The 20,062-nt window shown below is 52.4% G+C and overlaps 1 protein-coding gene and 1 long non-coding RNA gene across 4 annotated transcripts; both read right to left on the bottom strand.

Annotated features, from left to right (window-relative positions):
- Window positions 1-970: 970 nt before the first annotated feature.
- Window positions 971-5,113, bottom strand: LOC106728655. Of its 2 annotated transcripts, XR_001364913.2 has the most exons (4): window positions 4,979-5,113; window positions 4,710-4,883; window positions 3,255-3,449; window positions 971-1,410 (listed from the first exon to the last, which is right to left on the bottom strand). It is a non-coding gene; the product is annotated as an uncharacterized LOC106728655 (long non-coding RNA). The 2 variants fall into 2 exon arrangements; XR_004324775.1 differs by having other exon boundaries at window positions 4,710-5,113.
- A 2,841-nt stretch (window positions 5,114-7,954) lies between these two features.
- Window positions 7,955-18,729, bottom strand: SULT1C2 (sulfotransferase family 1C member 2). Of its 2 annotated transcripts, XM_006176584.3 has the most exons (9): window positions 18,394-18,728; window positions 16,765-17,218; window positions 12,839-13,016; window positions 12,349-12,474; window positions 11,481-11,578; window positions 10,135-10,261; window positions 9,622-9,716; window positions 9,283-9,463; window positions 7,955-8,295 (listed from the first exon to the last, which is right to left on the bottom strand). In XM_006176584.3, exons 3-9 carry the CDS (start codon window positions 12,987-12,989, stop codon window positions 8,183-8,185), a joined length of 891 nt encoding a protein of 296 aa, XP_006176646.1. In that variant the 5' UTR covers window positions 12,990-13,016; window positions 16,765-17,218; window positions 18,394-18,728; the 3' UTR covers window positions 7,955-8,182. The 2 variants fall into 2 exon arrangements, with proteins under 2 accessions (XP_006176646.1, XP_032349550.1); XM_032493659.1 differs by lacking the exon at window positions 16,765-17,218 and having other exon boundaries at window positions 18,394-18,729.
- Window positions 18,730-20,062: the final 1,333 nt, after the last annotated feature.

Raw genomic sequence — 20,062 nt, 5'->3', positions numbered from 1 at the left:
GGAGCCTGAAGACGGGATTGTGCTGCTGCGTCTCAGGATGAAACCTGAACAGACAAGGAGCTGCTGCTTATGGATGAGCAAAGAAAGCGGTTTCTTTCTTTTTTTTTTTTCAATTGAAGTATAGTTGGTTTATGTTATGTTAGAGCAAGGTGGTTTCTTGAGATGGAATCTACTCCTGGTGAAGATGCTGTGAAGACTGTTGAAATAACAGCAAAGGATTTTGAATATGACATAAATGTAGTTGAAAAAGCAGTGGCAGGGTTTTAGAGGATCGAGTCCAGTTTTTAAAGAAGTTCTATTGTGGGAAAAACGCTGTCAGACAGCACTGTATGCTGCGGAGAACTCACTCATGAAAGGAAGGGTCAGTAGGCGTGGCAAACTTCACTGTTGTCTAATTTTTAAGAAATTTCTTCAGCTACCTCCACCTTCAATAGCCAGCACCCTGACCAGTCAGCAGCCATCAACGTGGAGGCAGGACACCCCAGCAAAAATGTTATGACTCACTGAAGACTTAGATGATGGTTAGCATTTTTAAGCAATAAATATTTTTAAATTAAGGTTTACACATTGTTTTTTCAGACTTGCTCGACGCAGGGTGGCCACAGCCTTAACTTGTGGAAACTTCAGGTCTGTGGGGCACCTGCGCTTAGCAGGACCACAGGCTGTGGGCGGGGGAGACAGGGAGACTGATGTTGTGGGCACTGTGAGACCCCAGGCCTGGCCCTCGGCCTCTCTGGGCCCCACCCCGGCGCCCTGCCCCGCTCTGCAGTCCTGCCCCAGAGCCTTTCCCCTGTGGCAGAGCGAGTCAGCTCGCTCGACTGGGCAGTTTGCCTGTGGCCCTACTAGGCTGCACTTTTCTTGGGGGAAGTAGCCTTATTTTTATCATCTTTCGACACCCTCTGTCCCCACATGGATAGGGCCCTCGACACAAGTCTGCTGTCAAGTGACTGGAGCTGGCATTTCCGATGACTAAGTTTGAGAGCAATGTTTTAATTCAAGGAACATTATAGCACGATAGTGGATTACAGGAGGAACAGAAATGACCGGCCGTGCACTGTGTCACACACTACACGCTGCTATGCCGAAATTCACCTAACACTGCGAATCTGGGGAGGGGGAGCAGGAGGAGTGTTGAGGCTGGAAAGTGACACTGGGGCCCATCCAAAAGGCAGATCAGGAATTCAGGGCTGAGGGACGCCCAGGCATTGTTCAAAAGCCCTCCGTCAAGGCACCCAAGCCATGGTGGTCGCTGGAAACAGGTTTCTCCTCCACTTCAGGGAGGCGGCCGAGAGGACGTGTTTACTCCGGGCTGCAGAGCCCCACGCAGAACGACAGGGAGGTGTCAGCCATGTTTCTCGCATAGTCTTCATTAAACTTCTGGTTCTGAGCTTCAGTGAACTCCCATGACTCCTAAGAGGGTAGTGGAAAGCACACTCAATGATATGCTCACACACTTTAACCACTTTGCACATCAGTCCCTTCCTCTCAATTCCTAACGTCCCCGCACAGACACCAGCTCCCTGGCTCCAGGTGACTGCCCCGCTTGGCAGGGGAGGTGTCTGCAAATAGCTTCGCTCTGAAACGCTCGGGACGCGGGCTAATTCTCCGCATCGCACCTTGAGCCCTCTGACGGGCCAGCGCTTCCCGAACCCTCAGAACATCTAACTTTCTCCTTAAGGTAACAGGACTGATTTTTCTCATCTTCTCTGGGGTGGCTGGAGGGCTGGTGCACGTGGCTGCCCCGCAGAGCTCTCTGTCTCATCTGTGTCCCTAGTGCGGGCAGCGTTCCGAGTTGAACACGGCTGAGGCCTCTCCTTCCCAGCCTAGGTTCTCATTGTGTTCACGTGTGATAAAGCAATGGCCTGTGAAGGGACGGTAGGGTTGGTTAACTTTACTTCACACTTAATGCAACAGAGTATTCAGACGTTTTTGTCTTTCATAACTGAGAATGGCCACAGAGTCTATAGAATGCAATTTCCCTTCTGATGGCTCCCGGCCGTCAGCTTCACATAGGCTCTCTGAGCCGTACAGCGTTATTTTCATGTGTGAAATGTAAATTTCCTTAATTTTCTAGGAGTAATAAATTACATGGTTACATGATTTATCAATGGGATTACAAGAAAATTAGATGCCTTAGGGCTATCAGCAAAATGGTGGAGTAAGAGATACCAGCCTTCACTCCCAAAACAACAGCTGGCTATCCATGAACAAAAGCAGTCCTGGGACACTATGTGAGGTGAAACAGGCCAGATATAGAAAGACAAATACTGCACAATCTCACTCATGTGGAATCTAAAAAATGAGACAAATGAACTTATTTACAAACTAGAAATAGACTCACAGACATAGAAAACAAACTATGGTTACCAAAGGGGAAAGGGGGTGGGGGGAGTGATACATTTGGAGTTTGAGATCTGCGGACACACACTACTGTATATGAAACAGATGAACAACAAGTTTCTACTGTACAGCACAGGGGACGATATTCAATATCTTGTAGTGACCTATAATGAAATTATTATGTGTAACTGCATCACTTTGCTGTATACTTGAAACTAACACATTGCAAATCAACTCTAATAAAAATGTTAAAAAAAGGAAAAAAAAAAGAAATCAGGTTCATTAAAGATCAAATTAGAAAATTTCTCCTTTGAGCCTTAAGTTTTTGCTTATTTTATCAAACAAAAGGTACCAGAATTTTGTTTTTTTTTTCATTTCCCTAAAGTGGTTACAACCTCAACAAATTTTGTCTCCATTAAGGAGTCACCAGCATGGGAGCTGGGCTGGCGGCTGCAGGTCCTGGCTCCGGCCAGGCTCCAACCACTCAAGGTGCCTCCGTGGTCACTCTCAGTGAAGGCATTTTGACTAAGTGGCCACCCTCCCAACTCATAAGGCCAATGACCTTTGCCACTGTCCTCCAGAATGTGAAGGGAGGAACACTAGTGTCCTGGAGATTAAAGGCTTTGCTTGAGAAAGACGTTTTTGTTAGGTGTATTTTTGAAGCCCCGAGTTAAGCAGAATTAAAGCAGAGTTCCTTCTCAGAAACGTATTTATGCTCTGGGGCTCCAAGGGGGCGGGTGGTGGGTTCCCACACTTCTCTGAGGGTGAGACGTGGGCTCTCTCTGAATAAGGCTTCGAGAAACTGGCTTCAGAAAACCCTTCAGGCAGTGATTCACCCAGCTCGAAGGCAGAAACCCAGTTAGGAATCAGTGAATTCTCTGTTATGGGAGAAAGGCAGAGCGCACACACGTCACCTTTTTTCATGAACGGAGAAAGCTCATGGTTCATTTTCATGTCATGTAGCTGTTTTTCATGACATCAAATGAAGTGTGGTAGACAATTTTGTCTTAAACCTCTTCTTCTAGGTCCTTCCCCAGGAATTGCATCACTTTCCTGATCTCACGTTTGGATCCTTTTGGGAGGAGTAGAAGGCGGTAGTAGATTTTTTTCTGCCCAAGGAGAAAACGTAACAGTCAAACCTTAGCGAGCCAAGCATGGTAAGAATGGAGAAAACATTTAAAACCAATGTTTTAAAAGCCTGTTAGTTTATGTTTAAAAGTAGTTCTAACAAGTTATGCTTATTATTAGTCTTATTATGTGTAGATTTGTGACTATCAGATCGCTAAACATGGCGGTTTCGAGTGCCATTCCATGAACACAACCCTGTTTCCTCCGTGCTCGAATGGACGCTAGCAGGCAGGCGGGAGTGTTTTATCTGGGAAGCATCATTGGCTTTACTCATGGGGGGGGGCAGATAAGACGCTTTTTGGGAGGAGAGGGCTGTCCTTCAAAGTAAACGAGACGTGTTTCCTCTAAGTGGGCGTGGAGCCTTGGGGCGTTCGCTCCCACGTCCCGTGTCCCGTATCTCCCATGTCTCGTGCTTGCCACAGGACTCTGGGCCGGATGGGGACATCTGTTTACAGATGTGAGACCATGTACTCTGAAGGGAGGGCTCCAGGTTGGGGTAGGTGTCTCCTGTAGGGAGTCTCGGGCCCTCTGGGGCTCCCCAGCTCCCTGCCACCCTGGCTGAGCTCACATCCTTACGGCCCCGCTGACTAGTCTCTGCAGCTCTCAAACAGGCGTGGGGCTGGGGGCCACAGGGACCACGCTGACACCTTGGAAAGCTGCAGATGGACAGGAAGAGGGGTTGGGCCCAAGCCAAGTAAGAAGAAGGAAGGGGCAGAGACCTCTGTCCACCAGAGGGGAGCAGGGAGAGTAGAGTGGTTGACAAGGACCCGGGGACCAGCCAGGTCTGCCCTGGGCCATGCATGCAGCTCATGTGTGAGCTTATGGCACAAACTTCGGAGCAGGATGTCACGTGCAAAAGTATTGCTCATGGGGAACTTATATTTAAAACAAAAGATCTTTAGCATTTTAAGAAAGCCAACCAAAACAGTTCCACCCTTCCTCACTTCCTCTTTCCTGTTAGGTTCCTAATCCTTTTCCTGGGAAGTCAGAGCAAATAATGGGGGAGGTAGCCATCCTAGAAGAAGGAGCCTGGCTCGGTCCCTCCTGAGTGAAAACTGGACTGGAACCCTTCACATTGTGCCAGCATCGGCCCTCCTCCCACGAGGCCCTGCAGGGCCCCAGGCTGCCACCGACGGGAGGGGAGGGGCTGCCCGCGCCCGGCCCCTCCCTGAGTCATTTCCTTCTGCGATGCCCATGGAGGGGGAATCACTGCCCGCACCGGCCCCTCCTCCCCTTCTCACCTGGAGTCAGAGATCCCAGGTCCCGGGGATTCCGAGAACCCCCTTCCCTGCTCCTTAGAGCAGAGCTGAGCTTCTGTTAATGGGTCTCACGTTGGGGCGCCCGTGGATGTCACCCGCCAGGGCAGTTCACCTCAGCTTCCGAGGCCAAGTTAACTCTCGGGGCTCTGGTCTTCTCTGTGAGAGAGAGGTCAGACCGCAGGGTCTGAGGACTGTCCCCAGAGAGTTTTTGAGTGTCGAGGCATAATTAACGTGCAGTGAAATGCACATACCTTCAGTTTACATCTCGATGGAGTTTCATTTGTGCACACGCCCACGTAGCCAGTGCTCAGATCAGAATGAGGCTGTCTCCACCCCTCGGAGAGTTCCCTTCCCAGTCGATGCCTCACCACCAACCCCTGCCCAAGGCAGGCGCCGTCCGGACTTTACCCCCTTGGAGAAGTTCCTCCTCCTCATGACCCTCATGCTGATGGTGTCGTCCGTGACCTGCCCTCTGTGTCTGGCTCCTTCCTTCCATGTCGAGCAGATTCAAGGGGCAGCTCCTGCCCTGCCTCCCCCACCCCATCTTCTCTTACCTCCAGACTCTGTCCTAGAGGCTGCTTTGTCAGGAAGATGTTTAACTCACCCTCTTACCTTACGGGTATGTCCTTCATGTTTATTTTACTTCCTTAGAAGGGTGAAAGTTATGAATAATATAAGCTGTAGAAGCAGACGACTTTGTTTCTGAATTTTTGAAACTGGAGGAGGAAATAAAGCGGTGAAATAATCTAGGTAGGCATTTTTACAATCCAAGTAGGGAAATCCAAGTATTAGGCAGTATTTGTCTGCACCAAAGGTTGACAGAACCGTTCTGGGGAATTGAACAAATTAACCAGCGTTTTTTGAGCCAGGTCGGGCACCAGTTTCCTCCAGGCTGATACCGAGTCTTCTGACAGACTCTGCAGCCACTGCTCAGGCCTGCCTCCCTTTACCTCCGTTTTCTCTTTGTCACAAGATCCAAGAACTCGACCTGCTTCATTTCGTCCTTAAACCTGACGTTGCCCAAATTAACCCTCTGTCTTGGTGAGGTTGTCACCGGTTATTAGGTTCTTGTCTTGCTACAGAAAGAATGAGTCAGAGACGGGACTGGGAGGTTAAGAAAGTAAAGTGAGGATTTATTAAGAGGTGGATAGGACGCTCTCAAGGGGAGAGCAGGCAGGCTCAGGTGGGCAGCTGCCCTGAGTTTCTTTGGCAAGTTGGTTGCACAGGGTGTAAAAATGAATGGGAAGAACGTTCCCTGGGGAGGGAAGGGTTGGGGGTCGTATTCCCTGAGTTCCATCCCCGCTTCACCTTCCCGAGTGGGAGAAGGGTTTTTGTCCTTATTTAGTCTGGATTGAAAGTGTCATGGCCTCGGTGCATGATGGGCACGTCTCATCTGCAAGGCTAATTTTATTGAAATGAGGGTATAATGGGGCTCCAGGTACACTGGAGGTGGCATCTCCCGCTATCTGGGGCCGAGTTGGTTCTAACCAGTTTATGTCGTAGCCTCACTGTCTGTGTCGTCCTTTTAGTGGTTGTGCCCGCACCCCTGCCTTCCCTCCTGTCCCGTCGTGAAGACGACTTCCCTATGCTACTGATACTGTTACAGTGAAACAAAACAAATGAGACAAGCTGAGCTCCCTGCTTGCGTGTTCTGTGGCTGGACTGTGTCTCAGAGCTTTATGTGCTTCAGCTCATTTACTCCCCAAGTTGTATGAGGTGTGTACGGTCTGACACCGACTCCTACGTGTGCTTTTTCCCAACAGCACCAAGCAATTCTCCAGCACCAGCTGGGTGTGCTACAGTTCAACTCAGTTCTGACACCACCACCTGGACCCCACAGGTTAAGGGCTCAGTCCTACAGGATGGCCCCCCACCCCCCATACGGACCTTAGTCACTGGTCCAGGTTGGCACCTGTGCTGCTGTCCGACTGGCTGCAAACTGGAGGACCCCTTCCCTCCCTCCTCCAGTTTGATTAGTTCACTAGAGTGGCTCTCAGAACTCAGAAAGTACTCACTGGATCACCAGTGTGTTGTAATAGGATACAGCTCAGGAACAGCCAGGTGGACAAGGTGTGGGGAGGGGGCATGGGGGTCCCATGGCTTCTCCAGGAACCACCCTCCCATCACCTCCAAGTCTTCACCAGCTGGAAGCTTTCCAAACTCTGTCCCTTCAGGTTTTTGCAGACGCGGCAGCAACAGGTGTGATTGATTAAATCATTGGCCATTGGTGATTGAACTCAATCTCCATCCAGCCCTTCCCCTTCCCCAGAGGTCAAGGGGTAGGGCTGAAGTTCCAGCCTTCTAATCAGGTGGCTGGTTCCCTGGCAACCAGTCCCCACCCTTTAATGAGTAGGGCTTTCCCAAAGTCACCTCATTCATGTAACAAAAGATACTAGAGCGGATCTCCTCATGGGAAATTCCAAGGGTTCAGGAGCTCCGTGCCAGGAACCACATGAAGATCAAATATATATATTTCTCATAAATCACAACATCACAAGAGATACGAACATTGATTCCATTTTCCAGATGAGGAAACTGCCTTAGGTACCAGCAGGGAAATGGTGACTGAGACAAAGAACCGAACGCAAAAGAATTGACGACCCAGAGGGCGATAAGATAGGTGAGTTGGTAGGTGTGGATGGAGCATCAGGGCCACACCGGGAGCCTGTGGGAACCCGTGGGAACCAGAGGGAGGGTGCCCAGCCTGCTGTGGGGGCTCCGCAGAGGGCCTGGCTTGAAGTCTAGACTCAAGTAACCCCAAGCCTGAAAACCATGACTGGTCTGACATTCCATGCTGCCCCCATCTCCAGGTTCCAGCTTTTCCCAGGATTCACCTTGGGCTCCGAAAAGGCCACGTGAGCCTTTCTGTCGCCCACATGACCCAGCGCCAAGACTCCCTGGACCGGGTATTGGTCCCTGGGCTCTCCCCTCTGCTCCCTCCCCTGTACCCCCCGTGCCAGGGAAGGACCTCAGGACATGCTTCCTCGGGGCTGCTGCCCCAGCTTGCCCTCCAAGTGTCCCTTCCCAGAGCGGCCAAGTGGAACCCAGGACCTAGTACATCTGGACTTCCTCGAACGGCCAGGACACACATCAGAAACTTCAGGTTCTTAGTATGGATTTAACCTGGTATTTGCATGTGAATACTCAAGGTATTATTATTATTTTTTAAATATATTACAAACCAGAAAACTAGGATGCATTTTCCAAAATAATGGAGATTTTAGAAATCCTTGCAGTATCCAAGTCTTGTGTTTTATTTCATTTATTTCTTACATCTTATTTCTTACTTTGGAAGGAATGGTTGGGACAATGAGCATTAGGCATGATCCGTTTTAGAGATGAAGTTGGTATCCGCTGTTACTAACCACAGGGGGTTTACAACGTACTTCCCGAGACTCAGCTGGGGCCGAGGGTGGGGCTGCACCCTGGCTGTTGTCTCTTTGTTTCTGTCTTGCTCAGAGTTCCGTGCAGAAGCAGATTGAGGTTCCTTCCATCTTCCGCCTGTAGATTTCCTCAAACCTCTCATTCTGAGCCACCGTGAAGTGGTTTTTCCAATCCCCCACGGTTCCTAGAGGAGGAAAGCCCACGCGGGTGTGACTCTCTGGCTGCAAGTCTTGGTGGCCCGAGGGAAGAACTGGGGTGAATGTGGGCACAGCTGCCCCACCCCCTTCCCCTTGGGGACGCCTGTGCCCCTGACCCTCTGCTAAGATACGGCCCTGGGTGCCTGTGCAGGGGGTGGGGCCCCTAAATCGTGGACAGTCGACCCAAAGGGGCCAGCAGCCTGGCCTCACCGGGGGTGTGTTCATATACAGGACGACCACACAGAGGTGAGAGTGTGAACTCTGACATCGGCCACACACAGAAAGCTCCAAACACTGCACTGAGTAAAAGACCCTAGACACTAGAAGGTACGTACTGCCTAGGTTCACTTGTGGGGCGTGTGGGAGCTGGGTTTTGCCAAGACAATTTTTTTATATGATTTTATACTGCTCTAGGTTTTCACAATCACATGTGTTACTTTTTTAAGTTAAAAAGTGATAAAGCTTTTTTGTTTCCTTAAAAAACATTAGCTGGGCCAGTCAGAATTCCTCTCCTGGGAACTGGACCTAAGAAATATTACAGCAGGAGGCAGCTCTGAGTAGTCGTTGAAAACCGACTTGCCCGGGGGGTGAGCAGAGGCTGTAAAGCAGGAAGAAGTCACCGCGGCCAGCGAGGCTGGGAGCTGGTCAGTGGAGAAGGGCCTCCTCCTGTACACAGTGGAGCCTCGGAGCAAAGCGCCGGATTCCCCAGACTGGGGACCGCAGGAGGCCGGACCTGTCCGTCGGTGCCCTACGGGTCTCCCCAGTCTGGCTCGAGGACTCTGCTCCTTATGACCAGACACCCCAGCGAGCTCCCTTCTGTGGCAGCATCGAATCCCCACCCCGTGACAGACCATCCACACGTGCCGACCCGGACTCAATCAGACGCCGCGTCTGCCTGCTGGGAGGCCGGCGCTGTGGACAGACAGCCCGAGTGGTTTACACTTGTTTTCGTGTAGTGTCTGCTGCCCACACACCTTTTCTCATGAAGGGGGAAATCGACTGGTCCAGGATAGACTTGGGAACCAAAGAACGATTGGTCATGGGGTTTGCCTTCATCTTCTCAAATGACGTCTCCTGGACAATTCTGTCCAGCACAGGTCCATCCACGCGCTTTCCCAGGAACTGCACTACCTTCTGAATCTCACGCTTTGGGTCCTGTTGGGGGAGGTGACATTGCATTGGACGGGGAGAGGGTGTCAGGACACACTCAGGCTCTTCAGGGTGTCCCTCCCAGACATCCAGCCCGGAAGCAGCTTGGGGTTTCTCTGCACCTGGGTCTGAAGTGGTTCTTTCCCGGAATGGCCTTGACTCACCCTCTTGAGGTCCTCGTAGAAGAGAAAGAGGATCTGGTACCTGTGTCTCACCTCCCACCAGCCTTTCACGTGCTCAAACCAGGAGCCCCAGCCCACTGTAAGACGTAGGAGGACAACAGTCCGTGCAGGGATCACACAGAACCTTCCAGCACTTAGGGACTTTGCTCACCTGAAGTGTGTCAGAGGGAGAATAATGAATTATGGGCCAGATAAATCCTGAGTCCTGATGTGTTGGATGTGGACAGAGACGTGGGATGGGGCAGCCTTGGGGGCGCTTATCCCAACGTGCTGCTTGAAGTGGGCTTCTAATTTATTAACCCAAACGCCCTCATGTTGGGACAGGAATAAAGGCTTCTGGATTGCACGGGGACGCTTGCTGGGGCTCTGGGTCTTGGCTGTGGGAGGGGCCAGCCCGCTCAATGCCGTCCCTGCCTGTGGAGGTCAGGGTGGTGTGCGTGGTCCCCGGATGGAGCCTCGCCACGAGGGGATGCGGAGGGGAGGATGATCCTGTACCTTTTCCACTGAGGAAGGTTTCCAAGTACTCCTCCCAGGGGCCGGGGTCGGGGAGTGTCTGGTTCATCCTCTGGAAGTGGTAGTAAGACACCGTGCAGTCTTTGGCATTTCGAGCTACATAAAGGAACTTGCAGGGAGAAGAGAAGTGGGTGCAGGCGTAAAGAGTGGGTTTTCAGAGAATTCTCGTAGGCTGGGTCACCGAGGGGTCTGCACACACGGGCTCAGCTGTCCTGTGCGGACCGACCCAGCTCTGGTGTCCTGCCTCTCCCTGGCTCCATCCTACGACGCAGCCACCCCTCAACTGCCCCCTTGGTCTCAGAGAAGAATCTTCCTGCAGAAACTATAAACTATGAACTACCGTCAGACAGCAGCTTCCACGTACTTGGTGATGGTCCCTGGAGGTCGCTTCATGGTTAAGTTTGGACAAGAGAAGTGCTTATGTCTTCCTGGTCTCATCTCCCAGCACCCCTCCCCTACAAAGCAGCCCTTTGGGTTTCATGTCAACCACAGCCTTGTGCTTTCTGCCCTCCTAGCCTTCACTTTAACATCTAACCTTGATCTCCTGACTTCTCGGTACTCAGCTCACACTCTGACAGCATCCACCCCAAAGTGGCCCTGCTGACGAGGTGTCCTAGACCCGCCACGAGCCACATTACAGCTTTGATGACTTTTCACCCTAAAGCAGTGGTTCTCAACTGGGAATGAGTTTGCCATCGGGACACCATGGCAGTGTCTGGAGATGGTTTTGGTTGTTACAATGGGGGGTGGCGGTGCTCCTGGCACCTAGTGAGCAGAGGCCAGGGAGCTGCTGTGCCCACTGCAGTGCACAGGCTGGCCCTGCCCCCACCGCCAAGCCCATCAGTCCTGCACTAACCACGTCCTTACTGCTGTGGTTGACGCCCTGACATCTTGGGGGCTTTTCGGCTCTGGAGGGATGGCCCTTCCAGGGTTGGACAGTTGCAGAGATAGTAATCTCACCATTAGCACACCTTCCAAACGCAAACCAGCCCATCCAGAGCCCCCACCATCACACTTGGGGCCACTGTCTTCCTTCTCTGGTCACCCAGGCCACGACCAGACAACCAGGGACAACCAAGGGCAGTCCTAGGTCTGCAGCCTGGAAATTATTTGACCTTTCTTATTCGACCTTTCGTCCTTTCACAGCCTCCCCCATGTCTCCGGTTCTCTCCAAAAATTCAGCCTGGCTGTAGCCTTCCTGTCCTGTTGGAGATGCTGTTTTCTCTTACTAAACTCTCGACACACCATGCGGTGGGGTAGGGAAGACGATGACAGAGGATGCTGTGAGTTGGGGTCAGGCACTGTCCCCACCCCTGGGAGCTTCTCACCTTGCAGCGGGTTTCCCAGAAGGACCGCGGCAGCAGCTGGGTGGGAAGGTGAGTCCTCAGCACCCGCGGGGACGGCATCTCCCGGGCCTGCTCCACACCTATAATGTGAGTAGAGGGGAAATGCCTTTGTGGTGCAGGCGTCACGGGGACCTTATGTCGGGGCTCTGTCCAGACTCCCATCGCCTGCCTGTTTTTCTGCTTGCGTCTCGACTTCAGGGATTTCATACAGGAGTGTTACCATCACCCCATGTGGACCCACACAGCCCAGAGCTGCGGGGAGCAGAGGGCTGACGTACTGTGGGTCAGAGGATGAGCAGATGTGTTCCTGGGGCAGAGCCAGGCCCCGCGTGTGCCCCGCCCCAGCCAGCCCCTCGCTTCATCTCTAGACACGCTGTTCTTGATGGCGTGTGAACTGGGACTCCTGCCGCGTCCTGTAGACGTTCCCTGGGCACCTGGCCTGTGCAACCACCGTGTGGCCCTGAGGGTGGCCGGGAAGTTATGTCCTTCTCTAGAAGCGGCCACCCCGTGTAGGGACCAGACGCTGATGCAAATGCCTCCTCATCCTTTGCCCGGCAGACAGTGTGACACTGTCCGGATGGATGCACGTCCTGTACGTGTGCCCAACCCGCAGGAGGCACAGCCTGGGGGACCCTCAGATGGACTCAGATCCGGGCGATGATTTGTCCGTGTGGCAATTCAGTCCTGACAGGCGGGCTCCCCTCTAGGAGTGGGTAGTGATGGGAAGAGGGCTGTGGGAAATCGCTGGGCCTCCCTCCCAATTTTGTTGTAAACCCAACACTGTCCCAAAAAAGTACAGTCTTAAAAGAAGGGAAGGGAGGAGGCAGGGCAGTGAGGGAGGGGCTCTCACCCGAGGGCTGGGGCGGCCGGGCCCACTCGAGGAAGGGGTGGCGGTGCTGGATGGTGGCCCGCTGGCACTTCTCCACGTCCCCGTTCTGCTCAATCATGTCCACAATTTCCTGGATCCACGTCGTCCCTGCAGCTCACACAGATGGTGAGAGGCAGACACCAGTTAGACTGTCTGCCCCCACCATTCTGGGCAGACTGATGGCTGCTCGGATCAGCCTCCTCTCAGGCTAGGGTCCTGCTGGCCTCAGAGACGGGCGCCCACTCGGGAGGCACCCACGGGGTCTCCAGGGAGGGAGGAGCCCAGCAGGCTGGGTCCCCCAAGCTGTTGTGCTTGAGCCTGTAAACCCAGGAACCCACCTCCCGGAGCACCCATCCCGGCGCAGAAGGAGGTCTCCTGGAACAAGGGCGAACCTCCCATCAGGGGAGGTCCGACTGCCCTGGGAAGCCATGCCCACCCAGCTCTGAGGGCTCCGTCCCAGCCCCACAGCCACCTGACTTCGGGTAGGTGCAGATGACGAGGTCGTCTGGCTTGGCCTCAAACCCCTGGATCTGGCCCCAGTTGTCCACGGTGGCTGCTGGCAGGGGCACCCCCTCCAGCTCACTCAGCGGTGGCCGTCTCCCCACTTCTGTGGTCAGGGCCATGACAGCTTGGGGTGGGAGGGGGCGTCCCTATGGCAGAGAATAGAGGAGAGATTTTTTAAACTGTAGTAAAATCCACGTGACATTAATTTTTACCATTTTATCCATTTTTAAGTGCACCATTCACTGCCATGAAGCACAACCTCACTGCTGTGTCATGGTTGCCAACGTCTCCTCTTTCCAAACTGGAGCTCTGTCCCTGTGGAACACTCACTCTCCACGGTCCCCTCCCGAGCCCCAGGCCCTGCCCTCTGCCTTCTGTCTCTGTGGATCGGACCTCCAGGGACCTCACACGAGGGGAATCACACACTCTTTGTCCTGTGGTGATGGGTTCATCTCACTGGGCATCATGTCTTCGGAATCCATCCATATTGGAGCGTGTGTTGGAATTTCACCCTTTTTCTGAGGGTGGATAATCGTTCGCGGTGTGTGTGGACCACATTTTATCTGTTCGTCCATGCATGGACCCTGGGGTTGATTCCAGCTTTTGGCTTTTGTGAGTCATGCTGCTGTGAACTGGGTGGACAAACATCTCTTCAGGACCTGCTTTTGGCTCTTTGGGGTCCTCCCCCAGAAGAGGCATCACCGGGCATGTGGCATTTCTAGGTTTAATTTTTTGAGGAATTGCCTTACCATTCCCACAGCGGCTGCACCATTTTGCCTTCCCGCCAGCAGTACCTGAGGTCCAGCTTCTCCACATCCTCACCAACACTCGTTATTTTATGTTTTTCTTTTTGAATTTTATAATAGCCGTCCTCATGGGTGACAGCTCATCGTGCTGTGGGGATTCGTGTCTCCACCGATCAGCCACGCTGACTGCCTTTCCATGTGCTTGTTTGTCATTTGTGTGTCTTCTCTGGAGGCTGCTTAAATCCTTCGTCCACTTCTGAGTCAGGTTGTCTGTTTTTTGCTGTTGTATAGAGAGACTTTTAAATGCACAAAATGAGGAAGGCTGGGCACTGTTACCCCAGGATAGTTGGCAACTGGGATTCCAGAAACATTTAGTGCTACTGCCAATTTAACTAACACTTAAAATCTAACAGCACCAAACACGTCAGTTTGCATGTGCTGGGCTGAGTGCCTTATGAACTTGAAGTCATTCCAACTCTTGCATAAAATGACTGTTAGAACTTTAAAGCTGAAAGGGTCCTTCCAGAAGCTGTGGCAAGAAACGGTTGTTGGATGCTGAGTGAGAGCCTGGGGCAGTCCCTCCGAGGAGTGGGTGGGAGGCTGGTGTCCCCGTCACCCAGACTCCTTTTCAAGGGTTTTCTACTCTCAGGGTGAGTCCAGCCCTTCAGGATGGACCCTGTGTTTTCAGAAAGTGAAAGACAAACTCTCTCCAAAAATATTTCAACCATAAGAAGCAGCTGTATTTATAATGTGTCAAAGAAGGTGGAGTTTGGACAATCCTCCTGAGATTATGGTCAGTTTCAGGAGGGAGAAGGGGAGAGAACTAAGGTTTCTAACAGGCCTTCTGTGTTAGAGCTTTTACAAATTTTTCTCTTGTAATTTGTATCAAACATTTATTGGGAAAGAGTGTTAACATCGTTACATGTGTGAGGAAGCGGAGAGTCACGTGATCAGTAACTTGCTCAGGATGGCAGCCAAAGTTTGCCTAAAATCCCACATTCCTCCTTTAAGAATGACCTCTTGTTTTGTGTTGTGAGTATAAATACACATACACAGGGCATAAAATTTGGAATAAGCTCAGATGTACAAGGAAAAAAATCATCATGCAGGAATTATTATTTTGATGTGTTTCTTTTTCAGATACACATGATGCGTGGTAGGCAGAGAGTAGCCCCCAAGGGGTCTGCGCCTTAATTCCTCATTCGTCACAGTGTGTGGCCAAGGGACTTTGTAAGTGGAATTAGGCTTAAGGACGTGAAGGCTGTGGAGTTGTCCTGGGCTAGCCGGTGGGACCCACGCCCCCACGAGGACAGTTAGAGTTGGAAGAGCCAGAGAGAGGGAGCAATGCAGCAGCGGAGGGGGATTCAGAGCCTGAGGGAGACTCATCCAGCCGTTGCTGGCCTGGAGACGGAGGGGTCAGGGGCCCCACGTGTCCTCAGGAACCACCCTCAGCCAACAGCGGGGAGATGGGACTTCAATCCTGTAGCACTAGGGCCTGAATTCTGCCAACAACCAGGATGAGCTGGGAGCAGTTCTCCCCCAGGACCTCCAGAAAGGAGCGCAGTGCTGCCAGCAAGCACCTTGGTCTCACCTGGAGACACCTGCTGGGGACTTCTGATGACAGAGGTGTCAGGTAACAAATGTGTGTTGTTCTAAGATGCTAAATTTGTGGTAATCTGTTATAGCCACAACAGGAAACTGTATATATTACAAACCACTCCGGGGACATGATCATGGACCATGGACTGACAGCATCTCCCCCCAAACTGAAGCCCTGACCTCCAGGACCTCAGAATGTGACTGTATTTGGAGATGGGGCTTTTAAGGGGGTAATTAAGTTAAAATGAGGCCAGTGGCCCCAATCCAATCGGACTGGTGTCCTTACTAGCAGAGGAGATGAGACACAGAGATGCCAGGGCTGCACCTGCCCAGAGGGTCGACCACATGAGGTCTCGGCAAGAAGTCTTGACCTGCAGGCCAAGGAGAGAGGCCTCGGTAGTAACCACCCTGCCCATGCCTCACCCGGGCCCTCCGGCCTCCGGAGCTGTGAGAAAGCAGATCTCTGCTGTTTACGCCGTTTAGTGCAGGCTATGCTGTTAAGGCGGCCTGAACGGACTAATGCAAACTAACCTTCGAAGGCAGCTTAGAGACCAGCTGTCTATTTGGAAACTGGTGACTGGAGGGAGAGGATAAACCATTCATCTTGAATTTCCTGTACTAATTGCACTGCTGAAAAACCAAATAGGAGACGAAAAAAGTTTCTCTTCACAGAATTATTCCAGCAAACACATGAACAATAAATTACAGGCTTGTAAGGTCCTTTGCAGCCCTCCATGGTGAAAGGATCCAGGGTTTTAACTTTCACAGGCCCCAACATCACAGAGAGGACAAGCAGACCCTCGGTGAGAAGCACGTTACCTACAAAGTGGTTCTGCCCAAAGCCCTGAATCTGATTCTGATTAAGTCTCAAAATCTAGACGCGTTACAGAAAATGCGGAGAACAGGGCGACGTGTTAAAACACCCCACAGGGAGGCTCGACAAAATGCAGACCTTGTGAAAGTCGGCAGGTCAAGGGTACAGTTTCTTTAGTGAATCACAAGAGAATTTAAAAACAGGTGGAGAAGAACCTAGAGATTGAAAAAAAAAAAGGGCCCCAGTTCCCTGGTGCCATGGACAGAAATCCTGGTCCCTTCCGTGGGAACCTGTAGCATTTCGTGTGTAAGCCCCGGAGTTGTTCCCCCACTGCCCCACGCTCCCTGCTTGCACGTATGGCCCCCAGAGCCCGGATCCCAGCCCGTCTGAGACCCAGTGCTGAGTGTGGGCAGCAGCCGGATGGAAGGAGGGCACTTTTTGGAAGGAGTGGCCGTGGCACAGAAGTGGGGGCCGCTAGGGGCAGGGGTGGGAGCGAGACCCTGTCGTCAGAGCGGAGCTCAGGGAGACGTCTGCCCTGGGCCTGGGTTTCTCAGCCCTGCTCGGTTGGCTGGTGCCCTGCCGGTTACAAACATCTTATTCTTCAGGTTCCTTAACATGCTTTCTGGCTTGAATTAATCAGTCGTCTACACAGCCGCACCTACATTACTATCGTACAGATTAAAAAAGGTAAATCAATGAGTTACGTAAAGGATTTCTTTTAAGCCATTTTCTTACCTTTAGGTTCCAGCTGAAGCCCAGCAGCCTGGAGGCAGGAGGGACCAAGGGGCAGTGAGCTCAAAGGTCTCGCCTTCCAAGGAGGCAGCGTGAGCCTCAAATTACCGCTGAGTCGGGGGGGCTGGTGGGTGACCTGGATGCTCCGACCACACAGCTGCCTCCTTACGTCCTTCCTGCCCCAGCTTGGCGCCACCGCCCTGTGTTCTCTTTTATTTCTTCCATCTGAAGCCTTGTTTCCTGGTGAGTGTGGGCAGAGGGCTGGCCCCAACAAGGGGGGGACTCCACGGCGGCTCACTTCCCTTGAGGCCAGACCTTCAGACGCCACTTCTGGAGGCAAAGAGCCTCAGCCACTCTCTCCCCAAACACTGGGGGCTCCCTGGGCTGTGTCTGTAAACAGTTACGAGCCACCTGATCCCCTGGAGACAGTACTTCTGTGTCCTTGTGTTCTCACGTGCTGAGAGTAAAGGGTACACTCGTCAAAGGGGACATGGTTCAGTGTGGAGCCGGATCAGTAAAGCAAATTTCTCTCACAGAAGGTCTGAGTAGACATTTTTCCAAAGAAGATGTACAGATGGCCAACAGACACATGAAAAAGTGCTCAACATCACTAATCACCAGGGAAATGCAAATCAAAACCAGGAGATACCACCTTATACCTGTCAGAATGGGTGTCATCAAAAAGACAACAACGAATGTTTGTGAGGATGTGGAGAAACGGGACCCTGTTTACTGTTGGTGGGAATGTAAATTGGTGCAGCCACTGTGGAAATAGTATGGAGGCTTCTGAAAACATCGAAGCTGGCACTGCCATGTGATCCGGCAGTTCTGCTTCTGTACATCCGGAGAAAACTAAAAAGGGTTATTGAGGAGACAAATGCACTCCTGTGTTTATTGCAGCCTTATTCACAACAGTCAAGACATGGAAACAGCCAAAGTGTCTATCGACAGATGAGTGGGTAAGGAAGATCTATATATATGAGGAAATCTTGCTGTTTGCAGCAACATGGATGGACCTGGAGAGCATTATGCAACGTGAGATGAAGAAGACAGAGAAAGACAAGTACTGTGTGATCTCACTTCATATGGATCTTAAAAAAAGTCTAACTTATAGACACGAAGACTCGCATGGTGGTTGCCGGGGTCAGGGGAGGGAGCGGTGGGGAGGGTTGGTCAAAGGCACAAACTTCCAGTCACAAGAGGAACAAGTTCTGGGGATTTAAGGTGCAGCATGGTGCTGCAGTTAGCAATAATACATCATACACACGAAAGTTGTTAAATGTTCTCGCCACAAAAAAGCAACGGTAATTATGTGACGGGATGGGGTGTTGCTGACCCTGTGGTGGTGGTCACTTTGCAGGGTGTACTTGGGTCAAATCAACCCGCTCGACCTTAAACTTACACAAGGTAATGCATCCATTACATGTCATCATCCGGGGAAAAAATAAAAGTGGTAACACGTTTCTTTCATCAGTCAAGGTCACATAAACTTATTCTTGCCTTTAATCTGCTTACAATCCCACCACCCCTTCAGAATCAGTAGCATTGCATTTTCAGTGTTTTAATCCATTTCATTTACAGTCTCCAAAGGGAGACTCCAAGCCCGTGCTCTGTGTTTTCAGGATTACTTACAGCTGGAGTTCAGGGGCAGTGGTGTGTCTCCAGGCAGAGGGGCTGGGAGACTGGACGGGGCCACCCCCAGGCTGTCAGGCCCCGCTGGGGAACTGGCTCTGGGCAATCACGCGTCCCTCCGCTGGGCTGTGTGGCCACGTACTAGGCAAAGCCGCGGCCTGTGGTTGCTGTTTTCTTGTCCAGGAGCTCATTTCTGGTCTCCTCCTGTCAGGGCTCTGGCTACACAGTTTACTCTCGATAGTGATGCCACACCTGGTGCAGACGCAGGGTTTTTGTCGCCTGGGGACCAGGGCAGCTTCCCAGGGGTGGGGGAAGTGAGCCCTGCGCTCCCGCCCATCTGTCTGACCGCGAACATCAGGCACAGAGAGGGCAAAGAGCGTTCTCTCGACTTCCCATGGGACTTCCGGGGCCGCTGGGTGCAGCTTTGTGCCAGATCGCTGCACGATTTCCAATACTGTTTCTCTGCTTTAGCTCTACATAGACATGCCTGGATTCCAGCCTGAATGTCCACAGGCTGTTTGTAAAGGAAAATCTTTGCAAAACCAAACATCCTGCTCAGGCAGAAGGACCAGGCAAACCTCATTTGAATCCCCATGGTGTGTGGGCATTTAGGGACTCACATGCCAAGTACCCCAGGAAACAGGGGAACAGTCCTCTCTCTCTCTCTCTCACAATGAAAGGTTTCATGATAAAATTCAATGTCAATGGAAAAGTATATATTTTCGTATTTTCAGCTTTCAGAAATTAAGTAAAGATCTATTGAGTACATTCGGAAAACGCAGTAATGTTTTGTCCCTCTGGTTTGAGTGAAGCTGGTCTGTTGGGGGACTTGCCCTCCCACCCCACGGGGTTCAGGTGTTTCCCCCAAACCCTCCCGTCTGCTCACTTCCTGTCTGTCTCATGTCCCCTGCTGTCCCTGTGAGCGTTTGTCCTGCCCACACCCACTCCTCCCCAGGCTGTGTTCTCCAGCCACCTTGTCTCAGTCCCTCATTTCAGACCTAACCCTGGAGCCTGTACTCCTGTGATCACAGTGGGACTCGTGCCCTGATTAGGGGACCCCCGGCTGGGACCCCCTCCCCTCTGCCCCTCGGGGAGTAGGCTGCCTGTCTCAGGTGCCAGGTGGGTTCCATCTGGGAGGCCACATGTTGCATGTTGGGGAGCCGGGTGGGGTGGGGACATCCACCTGCAGGCCCTCCCAGCTTGGGGGGCAAAGGCTGGGGCAGAGCCTACCTACCATGCCGGGCCGGCAAATCCTTACCCCAGGAGCCACCGTCTTGTCCTCACTCTGACCTGCCTGTCCCATCTGCACCTACCCAACGGCCCCGCATCTGGCTTCAGGGTGGGGCTCTGGGTCCCACAGAGCTCGGGGCTCCTAACAGGGACTTCTGTGGGTCTCAGAGCTCCTGGAGATGTGGGGACCTGCTGGTGCTGCCTGGGTGCCCCAGCGCCACCTCGTTCAGCTGGGCTTCCCTCCAGGCCCGGGCTGCTGCCTTCACAGGATGGGGGAGCCCTGGCCCCAGTGGCTTTGCCCCATGCTCCGAGGGCACCAGAGTATGAGCGCTGAGCTCTCTGGGGGACCAATGCCTGGGGGGTGGGCACCCTGGAACCCTGGGGATCAGGCCCAGGCTGGGGCTGTGCTCTGTCCACACCCCTTCCTGTCCCTCCACCC

The sequence above is a fragment of the Camelus ferus genome, chromosome 12 (genome assembly GCF_009834535.1).
Source record: "Camelus ferus isolate YT-003-E chromosome 12, BCGSAC_Cfer_1.0, whole genome shotgun sequence".
Taxonomy (NCBI): domain Eukaryota; kingdom Metazoa; phylum Chordata; class Mammalia; order Artiodactyla; family Camelidae; genus Camelus; species Camelus ferus.
This window is presented reverse-complemented; position numbering and strand designations above follow the sequence as displayed.